We start from the raw sequence: 17371 nt of genomic DNA, 5'->3' as shown, positions 1-17371 counted from the left end.
TTCAAAATAATAATATTAGTGATTGTAAAACATATTGGAAGATATAGAGGTTAGGAGTTAAAATCAGAGATCACTCTTGAAAAAAGCGTGAGCTTTCTGTTATCCCGATGTTGGTTGTTAGAAACTCACATGATATATTACAAGGTCCGCGTTGCGGCGGGAATCGAAATCAGGCCCGGGGACGCTGGACACTGGAGATCCGGAAATAAATCTATAAAACAAGGGACCTCCGTTGAGTATAGCGGAGTGAGACTAGAGTGGTGTTGAGAACGTACGATTCGTCCCATCACTTACCCAAAAAGTGTTGGGATGTAGTTGGCGTCCCCTCGTGGTTGACGGTGCTGTGATTATTTCAAGGGGCACCCTCTGGGGAAAGATTGGAACAACCGAATTACCATGGTGTTGTTCTGGTCAAGGAAAACACTTTTGCGGGGAGGCATTTGTTAAGGATGTCGCGCCGCTTACCGGAGTTAGAATCAATCAGGCTTCTTGTCTGCTTGCATCTACAATGGCGAAAGGAGCTTCCTGTATGGTTAGTAACCACGGAAACAGAGTCACGTGACCGCACTGTCGCGTGTAGATACCGTAGAAAGACTGCAGCCGCCAAACCCAATTAATACATAGATTGTGAAACATTTGTAATTACGGAGCATGCATTCCGCCATTAAAATTACGAGCTGTGAAATCATTACATATTATTAATGATCTCGATGGAATTCATCGAATTAAAGTGGTATGTTAGCAAAACGGGCATTGTATTAATGTTGGCCAATGAATTAATCGGGCTGAGATGGTACGTGAATTAATGTGTGTCACAAGGGGCTAATTTGATTAGGTTGGCAGTGAGTGATAGACAGCACAAGGGCCCTTGTGTTGGTAGGTATATTGTTTAAAAAGGCCTTGAGCACGGATAATGGATACATAGGGAGGACCGCCCATTGGGTGCAATCACAAGACATAGCTGATACCGTACAAGCATAGCATTGGAAGAACATAGCAGGTGCCGTACTGACATAGCATTGGAAGGTCATATGGACATGAAATGGCATACCTATCGCAAGATGGTATAGGCCATATTGATGTACGGTGGATTTTACCCACCACATTGATATTTCATTGTCATAAAAATAGACATATAAATGCATTGGACTGTAAGAAGATACGAGCAACCGTCATTGTTCATTACCTGGTGTACCTGTCACATGACGGTATAGGCCCACAGATACCGCATGGGATGATTACACAGAGTTACAGTACTCGGGAGATGTTGGACATACACATAGACAGATCTAGGGTAGAGTGGCTAGCTGTGAGAAGGAGCTGTCATGTTTGTTCAGGCCAGTTTGTATCGAATCAAAGAAAAACATCCACTTGAGTTCTCGAGTATTCAGAATACTTGTGATGTTGCCCCCACGGGGTCCTAGTGTTGCTTTTTCAAGTACTACCCATTGCAGGCTGTCTGGCGAATGCGAAGCCGATCTAAAATGGTCCACAAGAGGTGCGCCCTGCACCTCACATCTAATCCTACTCATATGTTGTAGGATTCTCATTTTGGCCTTCTGTTGTGTTTGTCCAATATAAATCAAGTTGCAGGGGCAGGTTATTCTACCAGAGAAATCAGCAACGAGGTTAAATGATTGCTACTGCTGCACTTTGGGGGTGGCGAAATTTATGAACTTTTCCAACACCTCCCTGCCACAGGCGGCAAGGGTTATTTATGACGCAGCAATCACAGAACCAAATGCTTATTTGATCCACATTTGAATCCCGACTTCAAACGCTTTACGCTATACAAGACAGAAAGATGGGGAGTCGGTTAACGCATTCTATGCTTGCCTGAGTTTGTAGAGGGCGAGGACGGCCTATGATGAAGCATGACACCAGGTGGTGTGTGAGGCCAGTCCTACACTTTTTGTGAGATGCCCCCACTGTACACGCATCTCTAAAGACCTGTAGAAATCCCGACTAGGGGCAGCCCCATTTGTGTTTACATTTCGTGTTGGAGGCTGTCTAGTCCCTAGGCCCTGTGCCTCTAGTTCCCATCCCTGGCTACATACCAGGGCTAATGTGTTCCACTTTGCGTGTATTCCCTGCTGCTGCATGCTGTGCATGGCCTTGCGGGTGCACTGCTACCACCTTGATGTGAGGTCCACCCACCAGCAGCAACGGAGTACTCCACTCTCTTGATTGGGCTACTGGAGCCATGTAGATCACGTTACGTCCGCTGCACATTGGATTTTGTTGGATGTTCAGCAACTGGCTGTATCACTCGTCGAGCTACGGATACGTGTCTTCCATTAATACAGGTACCCAAGCAGGACAAAGAATCAGGTTTATATTAAAGATAACCTAACAACCAAAGCACATGAAAGGTATTGAGGAGGCCTCCACGTATCTTTCTTAGAAACAGCAAAGGAATGCGGAACTTTACAGGGACAGGATATTATGTTTTTGATTGTGTTGTTGTCTCTTCACATGAAAGATTTTGTTTGTTTCTACAACGTTGCTCTTGGGAGTTGTAGTCTTTTGAAAAAGTTTGACATTTGTGGTTGCTGCTATTGAGTAGTAAAGGAAAGAGAAACTATAATAGTAGCCTCCATGTCTTAATGTAAAATTAAAGCCTCCTTTAAAGGCCACTTTAGAACACTCTACAACGCGTTGACTACTTTTATATTATGTAAGCTTTAAACAAATTGTTACCACACATTAACTAAAATTCACATGAAAACTATTTAAAACGTTTTGGAATTCTGCACCTAATAATTGCAAGTGTTAAAAAAAATCCAAAAAAATCTTAGAATTTGACCAATTATTTCAACAAAGTTTAATCCCTATGTATTTTCTTTTCTCTGGCAAAATAAGTTGCAGAGTTTTAACATTTTAAAAGCGCCCACATTCCATAAAAACTCCTCTTAGTTCAAAAAATGGCTTAAATTCAATGTGGACCAATTTTCTATTCACAGGAGCATGTGCTTCGACTGCTCCCGCAACTAAATGAATTCTAATTGGAGACAGTACTGAGCTAAATCATATTTCATCAAAAAAGTAAGCAGAATACTGTTTTGTCGACACATAATCTGAGACTATACATAACCTAGTGGCCTCTCACAGGGGAGAGATTAGACCAAGAACCCTTCTCTTTATCTCTCTGACTATGGGTATCTCCCCATAAACCTTCTCAAAACTAAATTCCAGTTCCCTCCAGAGAAGCTCCTCGCTACAAGGCCAAAGGTATCTCTTACAGGGGTTTATGAAGCTTGTGAAAGATGCAGGCATGGACCTGTATATTAACTTGGAGCTTTACTACACTCACCCCCTTGCAGAGGATGCCTCTGCAACTTGGCCTGCCAGGATCTCAGCCAGAGCACTCAAGGTGCTAAGCATGACTTGCTACCGGTCCCTGTGGGACTAGCTCCACACCCTTGTGGCTGGGGCTGATCCCAGTGCCCTAAGCCACTGAGAGGGTTAGTGGCAAAGTACTGCTTTTTTCAGATGTGTCCCTTAATGGCGCCCATTGCAAACAAAACAGGTGATGGACCGAATGTGGATCAATGTCACACATTCAACCCAGTCCAAAGATCTGGGCCCAAATCCATCGTTTTTTTGCACTCCACACCACCCTGGGTTAGACAATGGCGATATGCAAATCAGCTCTGACCCTGTGCCCCATGGGAACAGTCCAGTCCGAACTACAAAAGCCATGTCCTTCCCAGAACGGAATCAAGCATCCGAGGACCGGACCGGTTTCGAGGTAACACCTCTCATCGTGCAAGAAATCATTGTCCACACCTTCTTTTAGGAGCAAGAAAGGCCACTTTATTTTAGGACAGGTGCATCATAAAATTCATGAACACATTCATTATTTATTTATTTACATAATTCAACTCTACAGTGAGCCTACTAAACCTAAATCCCAAAACCCCGAACAAACTCCTGCCTACTACCCCTAGCCTACCCAACGCTACCCTTCAGGATGGCCAACCCGCTCCAGGCTGCCCACCCCCACTACCAAAAACCCGCCTCCAAAAGAACAAAGACACCCATCCTAACAGTGGCAAGCCTAAAGAAACGAAACAGCGCCTAGAGCACCGCAAAATAAAAAGAAAAAACCCATAAATAAATAAAAAAGAGGGAGGGTGGGTGGGGCAAAACAAACCTCCCTTCTCGCCTCCCGCCACGCAGTTCCTAACCGCCAGCCTGACTCCCCTTTTATCCCTTCCGCTAATCAACCCCACCTGGTTCATGATCCTCGCGCGAACCTACCCAGGAAGAGACCGGCTCGCGCCTGGCTCTCCCTGGGTCCCCCCTCGCGCAAGAAATCATTGTCCACACCTTCTTTTAGGAGCAAGAAAGGCCACTTTATTTTAGGACAGGTGCATCATAAAATTCATGAACACATTCATTATTTATTTATTTACATAATTCAACTCTACAGTGAGCCTACTAAACCTAAATCCCAAAACCCAGAACAAACTCCTGCCTACTACCCCTAGCCTACCCAACGCTACCCTTCAGGATGACCAACCCGCTCCAGGCTGCCCACCCCCACTACCAAAAACCCGCCACCCAGGAAAACCTTTAGCGTTTTCCTGCCCCACCTAAAAGAAAGGAAGGAGCACACCACAACTGTACCTGAAGAACCTTGCTAATCAAATCCCTGAGTTCAAGAAGGTAAAAAGAAATGCCCAAAGCTGAGAGATGCACACCGTCCTCACAAAATAAATAATGCTCAGAGACTTTTAAATGATAATGATCCAAACTGTAGATACCCCAGTGTTGACAAAAAGGTCGCATTGTCCTGTTCACTTTCCTTCTAGCCTTTTCCAGGGCGGAATGGTTCCTCGCCCCACGCCATTGCAAACGAGGCACAAACTCAGTCCATATGATCATGGTGCTCACCCATGTGGTTCTGATGATTTCCAGGTCCTGCTTCATTAGTTTCAACAAAGCCAACCCAGAGAGAGAAACCAAGTCATTCTCTCCCAAATGTAGCACCAGGAGATCCGGAGGGCCCCCCAAACACTGTGAAACCAAAGCAGCCAAGGCGGGAAAAAGTCCACCCCAGCGCATTCCCCCTGTTCCATGCCAGGAGACTTCGTGTGTCATACTGTTCAGACCAAGTGATCTCCCACATAGCTGACTGGCAGCGGCTAAAGTTGCTCGTTTAACAAAAGAGTGCCCCAGTATCCACACCCTCCGTTTGCATCCGGCGACTGATGGCCAAGGACCTAGGAGAAAAAGAAATGTTAGACAAGCCAAAATGCACTATTTCCTCACATACTTTTCACAGCACTTGGAACGCCAACGACCAATGCGTCGGATCTGGGACCAGTCCCACCCCAACCGAGCGGCCTCCGTCGCCGCACCAATTCTGAAGGAATGGGTACCAAACTGAACAGGGTCCTTCCCCAAGCGCAACAAAACCTTGCGTAATACAGCCAACAATTGAGATGCAACTATGGGACTACCATCCGCATGACAAAATATGGACCCCTGGAGAAAATGCGGAGAGGACACAAACACTTCCCATTCCCCAACCGGGCAACATGCAGAGACACCACTCCTACCAAGGAACACCCACTTACCCCTCCCCATCTGATCGGTTTTGGATGCCCGCAGCCACAGTCGCACTCTGTCACTTTCCAACACCACCTCACTGCTGGTCATACCTACCCTGCCCTGCAACCCCAGCAACTCTGATGCCCGAAATGCCCCAAAGAACAACCAAACAAAACACAAACTAAATTTGGCACACTCAAAAGCATCATGACAACACACCTCCAATTCCGGCAACAGCAACTGGAGCAACTCAAACGTCACTGGCTGCCGGAGCTGCTGACCACCAGCCCGGAGCCTGGCCAAACCTTTCAACAATTTACGAACCAACACCCCCCCAACCGGATCCCTCCCCCACCAAAGCTGCCCATAAAAAGAAACCCCAGCCAATTTGCCAGAAATGGTAGTGGGCGATAGGCTTTTGTCCGCCAAATGTAAAACAAACTGCAAGATGCATTGTTCATCAGACCAACCAGCCCTGAACGGCCCCATCGAATCCTTACCAAACTGCAGAAACTCAGCCCAGGCTTTCACATAACCCCGCCTGGTGGATTCAGCCACTGAATTTTCTACCAAGTGGTGAACCCTCAATCCCCCAGGTCCCATACGTACTGTGGGATCGCTGTTGGTTCCAGGTCCGCCCCAGGAGCTAACTTGCGGAACTCGGACCACTGAAAGCGAGACAAAGAGTCAGCGATGCAATTAGAAGTACCAGGAACATGCCGTGCTTTAAAGACAATATTTAATTGCAGACACCGCAGCATGAATGCGCGCAGGAGCCGCAAAACCCGCAAATCGCGAGCCTTTTGGTGATTGACAAGGTGTACTACTGCCAAATTGTCCACGTGAAACAAGACTGGGCGATTCTGAAACTCATCCCCCCACAGGTGCAAAGCAACCAGCAGCGGGAAGAGCTCCAGAAACGCAATGCTGCGACCCTGATCCTTCCAGTGCGCCGGCCAGCCGGCCGCGCACCAACGACCCTCCCAAAATATTCTGAAGCCGTGAGCCCCTGACGCATCAGTGAACAACTGTACTTGCCACACCATGTCCTCATCCGCAAAAAACAAGGACACGCCATTAAACTCCTGTAGAAAACGAAGCCAGACAGTCAAATCGGCACGCACAGCGGTGGTAATGCGCACCCTATGATGGGGAAGGCTTGCTCCGGACATGGACAGACCCAGACGTCTGCAGAACGTCCTGCCCGCCCGAACAACCCGGCAAGCAAAATTGAGGTAACCCAACAACTTCTGAACAGTTTTCAAAACAACTTTCCGCTCCCCCAACACCAGATGTATGTAAGCAGACATTTCCTTCACTTTAGCCACAGGCAGTCTCGCCACCATAGACAGAGTATCAATTTCAATCCCCAAGAAAGTCAGGGACGTACAGGGACCCTCTGTCTTGTCCGGCGCCAAGGGGACACCCAATTCCTCCGCTAGAGCCTGAAAGATGTTCAAAGCCGACTGACACTGCCCAGAGCGACCTTCCCCAATGAAAAGAAAATCATCAAGGTAATGACAGACCAACACGTGGCCACTAACAAAAGTGAATCGCCACTGCAGGAAGGTACTGAAAGTTTCAAAAAGGGAGCATGACACTGAACAGCCCATGGGCAACACCCGATCCACGTAGAAACTACCATCAAAATGCATTCCCAACAGACTGAAATCCCAAGGATGAATGGGCAATAGCCGGAAAGCCGACTGAATGTCGCTCTTCGCCAGCAAAGCCCCAACACCAGCCGTGCGCACGAGCCGTAAGGCATCGTCCACCGAAGCATAATTGACAGTTGAGTCAGCTGGATCAATAAAGTCATTAATTGATGAACCCTCGGGCCAGGACAGGTGATGGATAAGACGAAACTCCCCTTCCGCCTTCTTGGGCACCACGCCCAGGGGTGATACAATCAAGTCAGGCAGGGGACAATTCACAAAAGGACCAGCAATCCTACCAGCCGCAAGCTCGGCATCCAGTTTCTTCCGCACCACATGGGGACTCTCCTTCGCAGACTTCAAATTGTCCGACCACCTGCCCACCCTGGGTCCCTGATACCCAATCCGAAACCCAATTTTGAAACCCCAAGACAAAATCTTAGCGGCCTCAAAATCTGGATAATCCTCCAGCCAGAGATCGAGAACCTCCTGCCTAATAGGAGTAGGAGCCCTTGTAAACAGACTGTTGTTGCTGCCCCCTACCCCCTGAACCTCTTCCCTGATCACCCAATCGCTGGCCGGGAAAACACTGGGTGAGGGCATGCTTCCCTCCACACTGCGAACACTCATGTTTGTACCTGCAAGCAGGTCTGTTACAGGAACCCCTGTTAAAATGCCAGCATGTGCCAGAGGCGGCTGATTGACCTCTGCCCCAAACTCCCGCCCCAGACTGAGCGGGGCGAGCTGAAAAGGGCCGATAATACACTGGCTGCCCGCTAGCCGTGTGGGTCGTAGCAGGTGGGTTTGCAGATGCCATCCATTGCAACCATAACTCGGAATCAACCTCACCCCACGAACGCTCAGGGAAAGCGCTCATGCGCGCCCTGAATTCGTCATCGTAGGACAACCAAGCAAAGCCGCCAAAATAACTGTGAGCCTTGCGGATGACATCTGCATATTTAAACATGTCTATTGCTTTCTCAGGATGACGTTGACAATAAACGCTGGCATAAATTAGAAAGGCCGAAGTCCAGTTCTCTATGGACTTCGGAACACGAGGCCTCCGAGCCAATTCTAATTCCTCCTCCTTCGACCCTTCTTTTGCCTGGACATCCCTATGGAGAAGTCGAAAAACATCCACAAATGCCCCAGACCATATCAGATTCTTTGTTTTTTCGGACAAATGGGACCCCAAGGGCATCCCCACCCCAGAATAAGGCAACTTTTTCGGTAGGATACTATCCTCCGTAACCCGTGTGGCAGCCACCCCGCCATCCCCTGATGTAGAAACTTCATTTGCAACTTGCACAGTAGAAACATTTGAAATTACAGGCCGCTCAAGCCTCGGTGCCAGAGCGACTCGCTCAACCACAACCCCATCACCCGTACCAATAGATCTTGTACTCTTAACAGGGAGACTCTCCCTAGGTTGCCACACAGACCACCACCCATCCTTACCTCTCGGTAACTGCTCCGACTGCTGTGCGACAGCCCCACGATCCGTCTGAGAAGGTCCAGACCACACTGCCCCTCGTACACCTGCATGGTCCGCTCGAGACTCCTGCAAAACACGAGAAACAGTGGGTTGCCCCAACCCACCCCCCTGGGCCCGTGCTGCCAAAAGCCCAACATCTTTGTCTCTCAATTCCCCTTCTTCCAACTCATCATCATGAAAACTCCCACAGAAAGCTTCATCAGTAAATGCAACTTGATCACTACCACTGGGCATAGCCCCATCACCGATACCCCCATCATAAAACTGCCAGTCGATGTTGTGAAAGCTATGTGCACTGAAAGCTGTAGAAGAGCCGTCCGCTCCAGACAGCCCCCCTGTAAGCCCACCACTGGAAACAGCCGTGTGGACAGTTCCCGGGCCCGTAGAAACAGCCAACAGCCGCCCAGCCGAAGGCGCAGATTGAAAACTGCGGCCGCTCGAGCCAGACAAGAAAACGGCCCCAAAAACATTGCCCCCCACAGTGGAACCGCACTCACCCCCCGACGCCAGACCATGGACACCCACCGACCCAGCCTCAGGGCCACCCATAAGCCCACCTGGACGACCCCTGGGGACCGGGAACAGTGTCTGACCAGAAGCCGGGGGCGCCCCCTTGCGCAGCAAACCCTTACCACCCGGGGTCATGGACGTGTGGGGGGGGGGGCGGGAGCCAGGAGCACCAGTTACAGCAGCCTTGGGGGCCGAGGGGAGCAGCATGTTATGTGCAGCACCCACCGAGACCACAGCAGGGGCCGGGGGCGGGGCCTCAGGGGGGGGGGCGTCGGCAGCGCGGCACGGGGGTGCCTGGCATCAGCGTCAACCGTGGGAGGAGGGCCAACATTGTGGAGGGGAGCAGGAACAGGCCCCGGCATAGCAGGGGAGAGCAGATAACACTGCCCATTGAGCCACAAGTATGGGGAGACCCCATCTGACAAAGGCGGCACCGAGGGCAAAGAGGCAAGGGGCACCTCAGCAGTGAGGGAGGCGTGCAAGCGCCCATGCTGCTCCAGGCTGCGCCCACGCTTGGGCTTGGGGCCCGCCTGCGGCTTCCCCGACTTCCCAGATGCCAATCCGCCTGTGCGCGGGGTCAGCCGGCCCATGGAACGCCCCCGCCTCCCCCCGGGCGCCCCTCGTGCACCAGCATCGAAAAACGGTAACTCACATACCTGCTGGAGGGCGCCCGGGTCACACGGCGGGGGTTCTGCATCCACGGCGGGCAAAACAAGCCCAGGCCCGTCTGCCGGCATGGCCGCCTCGCCGTCTTCTTCGTCCTCTGGGCCCGGCGACAAACACGCCTCCACAGCCCTGGCGACGCCCTCCGAAGCCTTGCGAGGGGGGCGGGCCATGCCGACCCACGCTTCCGCCGGGACGCCCGGCATTAGCAAGTCCTCACGCCCTGCCGCACAAAGGATTTGTACAGCCCTCCTGACCTCCGCCGCTTCCTCCATGACCCAGGCAAAGGTAACCACGAGCGCAAAACAAACCTCCCTTCTCGCCTCCCGCCACGCAGTTCCTAACCGCCAGCCTGACTCCCCTTTTATCCCTTCCGCTAATCAACCCCACCTGGTTCATGATCCTCGCGCGAACCTACCCAGGAAGAGACCGGCTCGCGCCTGGCTCACCCTGGGTCCCCCCTCAGCCCGGCTAGCTTGACTCCAGTGGTGTGGAGTGCCTGGGACCCACGTCTGAGCCTTAATGGCGCCCTTTTGATCCAGGGCCACTTCCATCCTACCACAGTGGTGGGGGGAAGAGTGGGGGGATAGGTGGGGGAACGGGGGACTCAGGGCCCCAAATTTGAACCTGCTGTACCTCAGGGAAGACTGCTGTTACTTTGTGCACGTCTTGCATTTGATGGAGCCTGGTTAGACCCGCCTGAGCGCACTCCTCCAGCTCTCTTTTTCGCAGACTCAAATACCTTGACTGGTCCAGCAAGACTATGTATTTTTCCATACAGGCTTTAAATACTTCTCAGAGAATAAATAAAATAAACCAAGAGAAACTGTATGATGGAAAGGGTACGAACACTCTGAAAAAAACGCAATTACGGACAAAGGGTGTGAAGTTTCTCTTACTAGTAGTCAGAGCGCACATACAGGAGCAGACAATGAGCCATTCATTCATACATGAGAACAAAACGCATGACATGCAATTAAACGACTACAATACCACAAAGGTGCAAATGTAGAGACCCAATGCTCGGGGGGCTCCGGTCACGTATCAATGGGTGCCGGCTTTAAATGGCGCCTCACAGCCCTGCACAACTGAGTCTGGGTTTGACAAGGGCCTCTGCTGTCCCCAGGTCCAGGCGTCCTGAGAAGACGCCATTTGCGTAGGACTCGGGAGTTGCAGGTGGACCTGGCCTGGGATTTTAGGAATACGAGCTTGAAGAAAATCCAAGTTGACAAAGGGACTGTGAGTGTGGAAACCCGACCTCTTTGACAACAGCATAAAGGCGGGAGCGAAGGACGTGTCCTTCCCAGATAAGCTGCAGGTTCCGGGTGTCGGAGGAGACACGCACTTTGTCTCAGAGAGAAACACGTGTTTCCATTCATTGGCTGAATATTTCCATGAGAATGCGGTGGTTCAGGGGGCAATATTCAGTAAATGACAGGCGAGAACTATGAATATCTTGTTTACGACGCCCTGAGCCCTGTGAGGGCGAATCATTGAGTATTTGTTATCTGATAGTGCATTGTCAAGTTTTGTGCACAGCTCATCCTTGCTCATTTAAATATGCGGTGAAAAAGTGTTCTGCACAAGCCAGAGGCTTTCTGCATTACTGAGAGAGCCCTGCATCAATGTTCCTAATATCCACTCTAGAGCAAATGCAAATCATCGCATTGACATCACTGGTATGATCCCTAAGCACATTCAGATTTTGTCGCACACCGCTGTACTTACCTGAAGGCTTCTGCCATTCAATGTCTATGTGTGAGTCTGCTTTGGCACGTGTCAAAGCGTCAGCTAATTTAAAATCGAGTGCGCGTTGCCAAGCTTTCACAAAAGGGATGTTGCAATTCCTGTTCAGGAAGTTTCTGTCCTGATGATAGCATCTTTGTGGATCTTTTCTATCTCACATCCACCCGGGGCAGTTTCCTGTCCTCCATCCACTCAGGCAGTTTCCTATCCTCCATCCACCCAGGCAGTTTCCTATCCTCCATCCACTCAGGCATTGTCCTATCCTCCATCCACCCAGGCAGTTTCCTATCCTCCATCCACTCAGGCAGTTTCCTATCCTCCACCCACCCAGGCAGTTTCCTATCCTCCATCCACTCAGGCAGTTTCCTATCCTCCCCTGCACATCCACCCAGGCATTATCCTATCCTCCCATACACACCCACTCAGGCAGTTTCCTATCCTCCATCCACCCAGGCAGTTTCCTATCCTCCCATGCACATCCACCCAGGCATTATCCTATCCTCCCATACACACCCACCCAGGCTGTTTCCTATCCTCCATCCACCAAGGCAGTGTCCTATCCTCCCATGTACATCCATCCAGACAGTTTCCTACTCTCTCATGCACATCCACCCAGGCAGTTTCCCATCCTCCATCCACTCAGGCAGTTTCCTATCCTCCATTCACTCTGGAGGTTTCCTATCCTCCCATGCACATCAACCCAGGCAGTGTCCTATCCTCCCATGCACACCCACCCAGGCTGTTTCCTATCCTCCATCCACCAAGGCAGTGTCCTATCCTCCCATGTACATACATCCAGACAGTTTCCTATAGTCTCATGCACATCCACCAAGGCAGTGTCCTATCCTCCCATGAAGTTGAAGTTGAAGTTAAGAGATTTGTATAGCGCTCGGTCACCGTCCGGTTTCATGGCTCCATGTACATCCATCCAGACAGTTTCCTATCCTCTCATGCACATCCACCCAGGCAGTTTTCTATCCTCCCTTCCATCAAGGCAGTTTCCTATCCTCCCATGTACATCCACCCAGGCAGTTTCCTATCCTCCCTTCCTTCCAGGCAGTTTCCTATCCTCTCGTATATATCCATCCGGGCAATGTAATAGTCTTTTTTTATGTATTTTGAATTAATACTTAACTGTTGTTGTGGTCATCTCTAAATTAGCCCGACAGTGTGACCTTGTGGCAGACTATCACAAGCGCTGGTGTTGACAATTAAATCCTGGTGCCGAGCACCAGAAACTACCTGCTCAAATTGAGCACTGCTGTGTATATACACTGAGTGCAAGTATGGCTTACATGGAGCAACTTGGGTTCCATTTTGGGAAACCAAGGCCATCCTGGTGAAGACATGTGGAGGTAGAGGAATTCCCCTCCCCAGACAGATTTGTGTATTGCTGCATTCCTGTGAGCTGGGTGGGACACACTGGAGGAGGGAGAGAAACTTTCCCCCTGTTCACTTCAAAGGGTGCTCATTGATTCAGTGAGAGATCACAGGAAAGGGATCAGGACTTATCTCAGGTAGGAGATTCAGCTGAAAAGGGAATCATAAAGAGAAGGGCAGGGAGCCCAGGATTAACCTTTTGAAGCGGATATCACTGTGGCTGCCATCCATGTGTGAACTCTAGTCACTCCCATGGCCTGTGTTGTGGAACTATCCGCTTCAAAGTCTCTCTTGCTGTGACAAACAACTTTTCAAGAGGAAGAGGGAGTGGAGAAGTATGCACTTCAAAAGAAGAAAAACCCCAACATATAACTTCAAGAGAGAGGAGTTGTTTGCACTTCAAAAGAAGCAGAATCCCAACATAAAACTTTAAAAACCCAGACCATTAATCACAATTGGTGTCCAGAAGGGGACTATAAGAAGGGGAGGTTGAGACCCCAAACATTTGTCATCTGCCAAGTAGCCAGATGGGCTGTGTGAGGAGGGGAATCTCTGCAACATTCTGCCTGTGACCAGGACTGGGGTCCTAGGCCTGCTAGTCTATCTGGAGGGTGGCGGGACATCACCTAGGGAAACCAAGACCACCTGCTCTGAAGCCTGGATCACTAGCGCTTGCCTACTTGCCAATGCCAGTGTGCTCTGTGAGGAAGAGGGGAGCATTGGAGGGAGCGAGGTTGTAGGAAGGTGGCTCTGTATATACTATACCATAGTAAGGTATGGTGTGCACAGAGTCCAGTGGATCTCCAAAGGTAGGCAGAGGTTAATGTAGACAATATCTTACTCTCTATTTGTGGTAGTGTGGACGAGGAGTAAGGTCTTATCAGAGGGTAGTGCTAAGCATTTATTGTACGACTCAGGCGAATCATTATTTAACACACTCAAGGACTCAACTCTGACCAATGGTTTCTGTAAAAATGTTACTTAGTTATATTTATTGTCTAAAACCAAACCAGGCCTAGGACAGGTACGTATAAAAATATTTTGCAAGTACATGCTATTTAAATACAGGTCGGATGCAACAAATTAGTTTACAGTAGTATTACTTTGTATTCCCAGATAGTCAGAATTACTTTGCGGTTTACTTTTCTTACGCAGCCAGGTATCTCTAGATGCAAGGCTGGTGCATTTCCTGAGGGAAGGAAAAAAGAGAAAATGCGTTTTCCAAACTCAATGCAGATTTACAGTACTACTCACAAGGCACATTTAGTCCTGGGAAAACAGAACTGGGTTGCGGGTCAGTGGGTAGGATTCAGTCGGATGGGCACTTGAGTCGCACTGCTAGCTGCAAAGAAGCAGCCGGGTGCAGAGTACACGGACCACACATTAGCCAATGGGCTAGCACGGTCATGGGCTTGGGGACTGCAGTGAGCCGGCTGCCAGGTTGGGGAAACAAAAGCTACTGGGGTTGAGGTCAGCACTGTAGGGCTCAATGGGCAACACAAGAACTACACCACCAGCTGCATTGGGGCAGCCGGATGTAGGATGCCGTCTTGGCTGATGCTGCAGATTCGTTTGAGGTTCCCTTGGAGTCGGTCAACTACTGAGGAGGCGAATGGGGTCTTTGGGAATTGTCATCTTGTGACCGCAAGTGTTCGGAGACGGAGTTGGTTGGATGATCAGGGTTGCTGTTTCTGGACTGCTTCAGTTACGGAGTGGGTCAGGGTGTCACCTTCAGTCATGGTTGAGGTGACCTTCCAGTTGTTGGCTGCAGGTTTTATTTAGAAGCTTATGGAGGTTTGGGGTCACTGGGATCCATGCTAGGAATGCTGGGGGGACCTCTTTAGGGTATTGGGTCACTCGGGCTCGGGCCAGGGAGCAGAGGGGTGGAGACTCACAGAGTCCGCCGGAGTCAGAGTCGATTACTTTTGAGCAAGTCCAGTGCTCTCCGGAGACAAAGTAATATTTAGTCGCAAAGAAATGACAGGCTCTCTGGGTTTTCGAGGACTGCTGACTGCAAGACACCCCAAGGTTCTACTGGAGGAGTCTGAAGTCAAGAAAGGCTGGTAGGACTGGGGCCAAGTCAGTTGGTGTCCTCTTCTTCTCTCTGCACGGCTGTTCGGTCTTTCTTCTTCATGCTTCTTCTTGTAGGCTCTCCTCTGAGGAGGCAAGGTTCAGGGTTGCCCCTAAATACTAAATTTATGGGTGTTTTACTAGTAGGTACAGGTCGGGACCAATAGGTCCCTTACTTTGGGTGGGTGGGTACACCCATTATTATTCCACCCTCTAGTGGGAGGGGGCATAAGTCTCACTCTTGTTCTCTGGGTCGCCTCACCTGCAAGATGGTGAGGACTGAGAGTTGTGCTTCACCTCTCCTCCCGCATCTGAGAGGTGGGGTTGGCAAAGGTGGGCATGCCTCTCCTCATAACTTGGTTTTACCGCCAATTCTTCTGCACAAAGTGGGGGTCAGAACATGGCTGGGGTAGGTTCACAAAGGCGGCAAGCCTTCAAAGCTTCCTTTTCGTGGATCTTGCCCATCCTGGCGGAGGAGATTTGGTACCTCCTCCCAAGATGTGCTTTGTTTCAAGACCCCAAGAGCAGCAGGCTCTCAACCCAGGGGTCCACAAACCTGTCTGGTGGTGGCAGCTGGCGGGCAGCCACTAAGCCAGGACACAAGAGTTTGGTCGTTTTATAAGGGGCATCTCTAAGATGCCCTCTGAGTGCATTTTTAGTAGCATCAGTATGGGTTTAATGTGTTGCGAAGTTTTATACAAAGCATCCCAGTTTTCAGTAAAGCCATTATGGTGCTGTGGAGTTTGTAATGACAAACGCCCAGCCCCTATACTGTTTATGGCAATACTGCACTTACAATGTTTAAGAATTGACTTAGACACTGTATGGGTACAGGGCTCATGCACCTGTACCCTCACCACTGGTATAGTGCACCCAGCTAGAGGGGTGGTTTACCTATGCCAGGGCAGTGGATTGTAGGCATGGCACACAGGGATGTGTGCCATGTCGACTCTTCACTTTGTTCTGCACCAAAACACGCAGCCTGAAATTGCAGTGTGTGTTTGGAAAGGTACAGGGCCTCTAAGGGTGGCACAATACGTGCTGCAGCCCGTAGTCACAGTGCCCTTAGTACCTATAGTATCTTTTACAAGTGACTTACATGTGGCCAAGGAGTTGTCATTTGGGTTTGCAACAGTGCAGTTTAGGGAAGGAACATAGGCTCTGGGTACCTGGTTGGCAGGAACCCGGGGCCCACTCAGTCAAAGCACATCAACATTAGGCAAAAAGAGGGGGCAACCATGCAAAAAGAGGGCACTTTCCTACAGAGGTCCAGTGGGGTGCCTGTCAAATGGACTCCCGATGTGAGGATACGGCTTCTGCACTTATTGGGTAATTGTCATTGTTCAGATTTAAGTCTGCGACCCCTGTAGGTCTGGAGAGGGAGCCCGTGAAGATAGTTGTGAGCAGTGCGCTGTACGTGGAGAGTAAATTCTGTGCAGCCTTGTTGCAGTGACCCCATATTCCAGAAGGTGCCCCCGAGTTATGGACTACTGTGCGGTGAGGTTCGGCAACTTGGTTAGTAGTGTTGCAGCAACCCCGTATGCCAGGAGTGACTGTCGGTATTAAGTGTTTCATGAGGATCGGGCCGCCGCCCGAGAAAGGTGAACTCTTGTGACTCAAGCATCAAGTATTGCACCCGACCTGCTCCCGTCAACGAGGGGGCGGAGACACCCTTCCTCGCTGCATGAGTTGGTAAGATTGGTTATGGGCCTTTCGGGTCCCAGGGGACTCGCTGCTAAAGAGTGCTGCAGCTCCAAAACACTTTTGACTATTTTCTAAGAGCCAGAGTGGACCCTTGAGTTAAGGATACTAGTGAGCATTCCTTGGATTTGGCCACCAGTGAATGGGGAATAACCCGACCACATTACGAAGAGCGGGTGGGGCAGGGATTTGCTGGTGAAACACTAGAGCCCCAACTTCAAGGGGAATGTGCGATTGTTTATGTCGGAATATTCTTTGAATCCGTAGAGTTAGAAATAAAATACTTCTTTTTATTCTGAAAATAAGTATTTAATTGGACATTGATTTATTAAGACTGCTGTGTGCTTTTTGAGTTATAAATTGTTATAAATTGTATTCATTAATCTGTATTCACGCTTCCCCCCCAAGGGAGCCTTTGTTTGCTCGTCCACATCTATCACTGAGAGCCAAGAGCAGAAGGGAAATTTGGCCCAGTTGCTCAGGATCCACTGTTGGCCAGGCCCGGGGACAACAATAGTAAAAGTCCTCAACCACCACGGTTGGGCCCAGTAATCCCAGAGTGCCCGTAGCCCTCTGAAAGGGGTTCTGATAC

At 50.0% G+C, this 17371-nt stretch overlaps 1 protein-coding gene across 1 annotated transcript; it reads right to left on the bottom strand.

The window, feature by feature from the left end:
- Positions 1–4578: 4578 nt before the first annotated feature.
- LOC147696892 (uncharacterized) lies at positions 4579–10055 on the bottom strand. The gene is made up of 3 exons (XM_086936086.1): positions 9876–10055; positions 8673–9513; positions 4579–5228 (listed from the first exon to the last, which is right to left on the bottom strand). Exons 1-3 carry the CDS (start codon positions 10053–10055, stop codon positions 4579–4581), a joined length of 1671 nt encoding a protein of 556 aa, XP_086792212.1.
- Positions 10056–17371: the final 7316 nt, after the last annotated feature.

Source organism: Lissotriton vulgaris, chromosome 8, assembly GCF_964263255.1.
Source record: "Lissotriton vulgaris chromosome 8, aLisVul1.2, whole genome shotgun sequence".
In the NCBI taxonomy this organism is placed as follows: Eukaryota; Metazoa; Chordata; class Amphibia; order Caudata; family Salamandridae; genus Lissotriton; species Lissotriton vulgaris.
This window is presented reverse-complemented; position numbering and strand designations above follow the sequence as displayed.

What these genes read in the sequence shown, in the direction of transcription:
- LOC147696892 (XM_086936086.1), bottom strand. Translation starts at nt 10,055, where the DNA reads ATGGCCCGCCCCCCTCGCAAGGCTTCGGAGGGCGTCGCCAGGGCTGTG. An exon ending in ACCCGGGCGCCCTCCAGCAG is followed by an intron (nt 9,514 to 9,875) that starts GTATGTGAGTTA and finishes CGCTGATGCCAG; the next exon opens with GCACCCCCGTGCCGCGCTGC. An exon ending in GTCGGAGCAGTTACCGAGAG is followed by an intron (nt 5,229 to 8,672) that starts GTAAGGATGGGT and finishes TTTTTCTCCTAG; the next exon opens with GTCCTTGGCCATCAGTCGCC.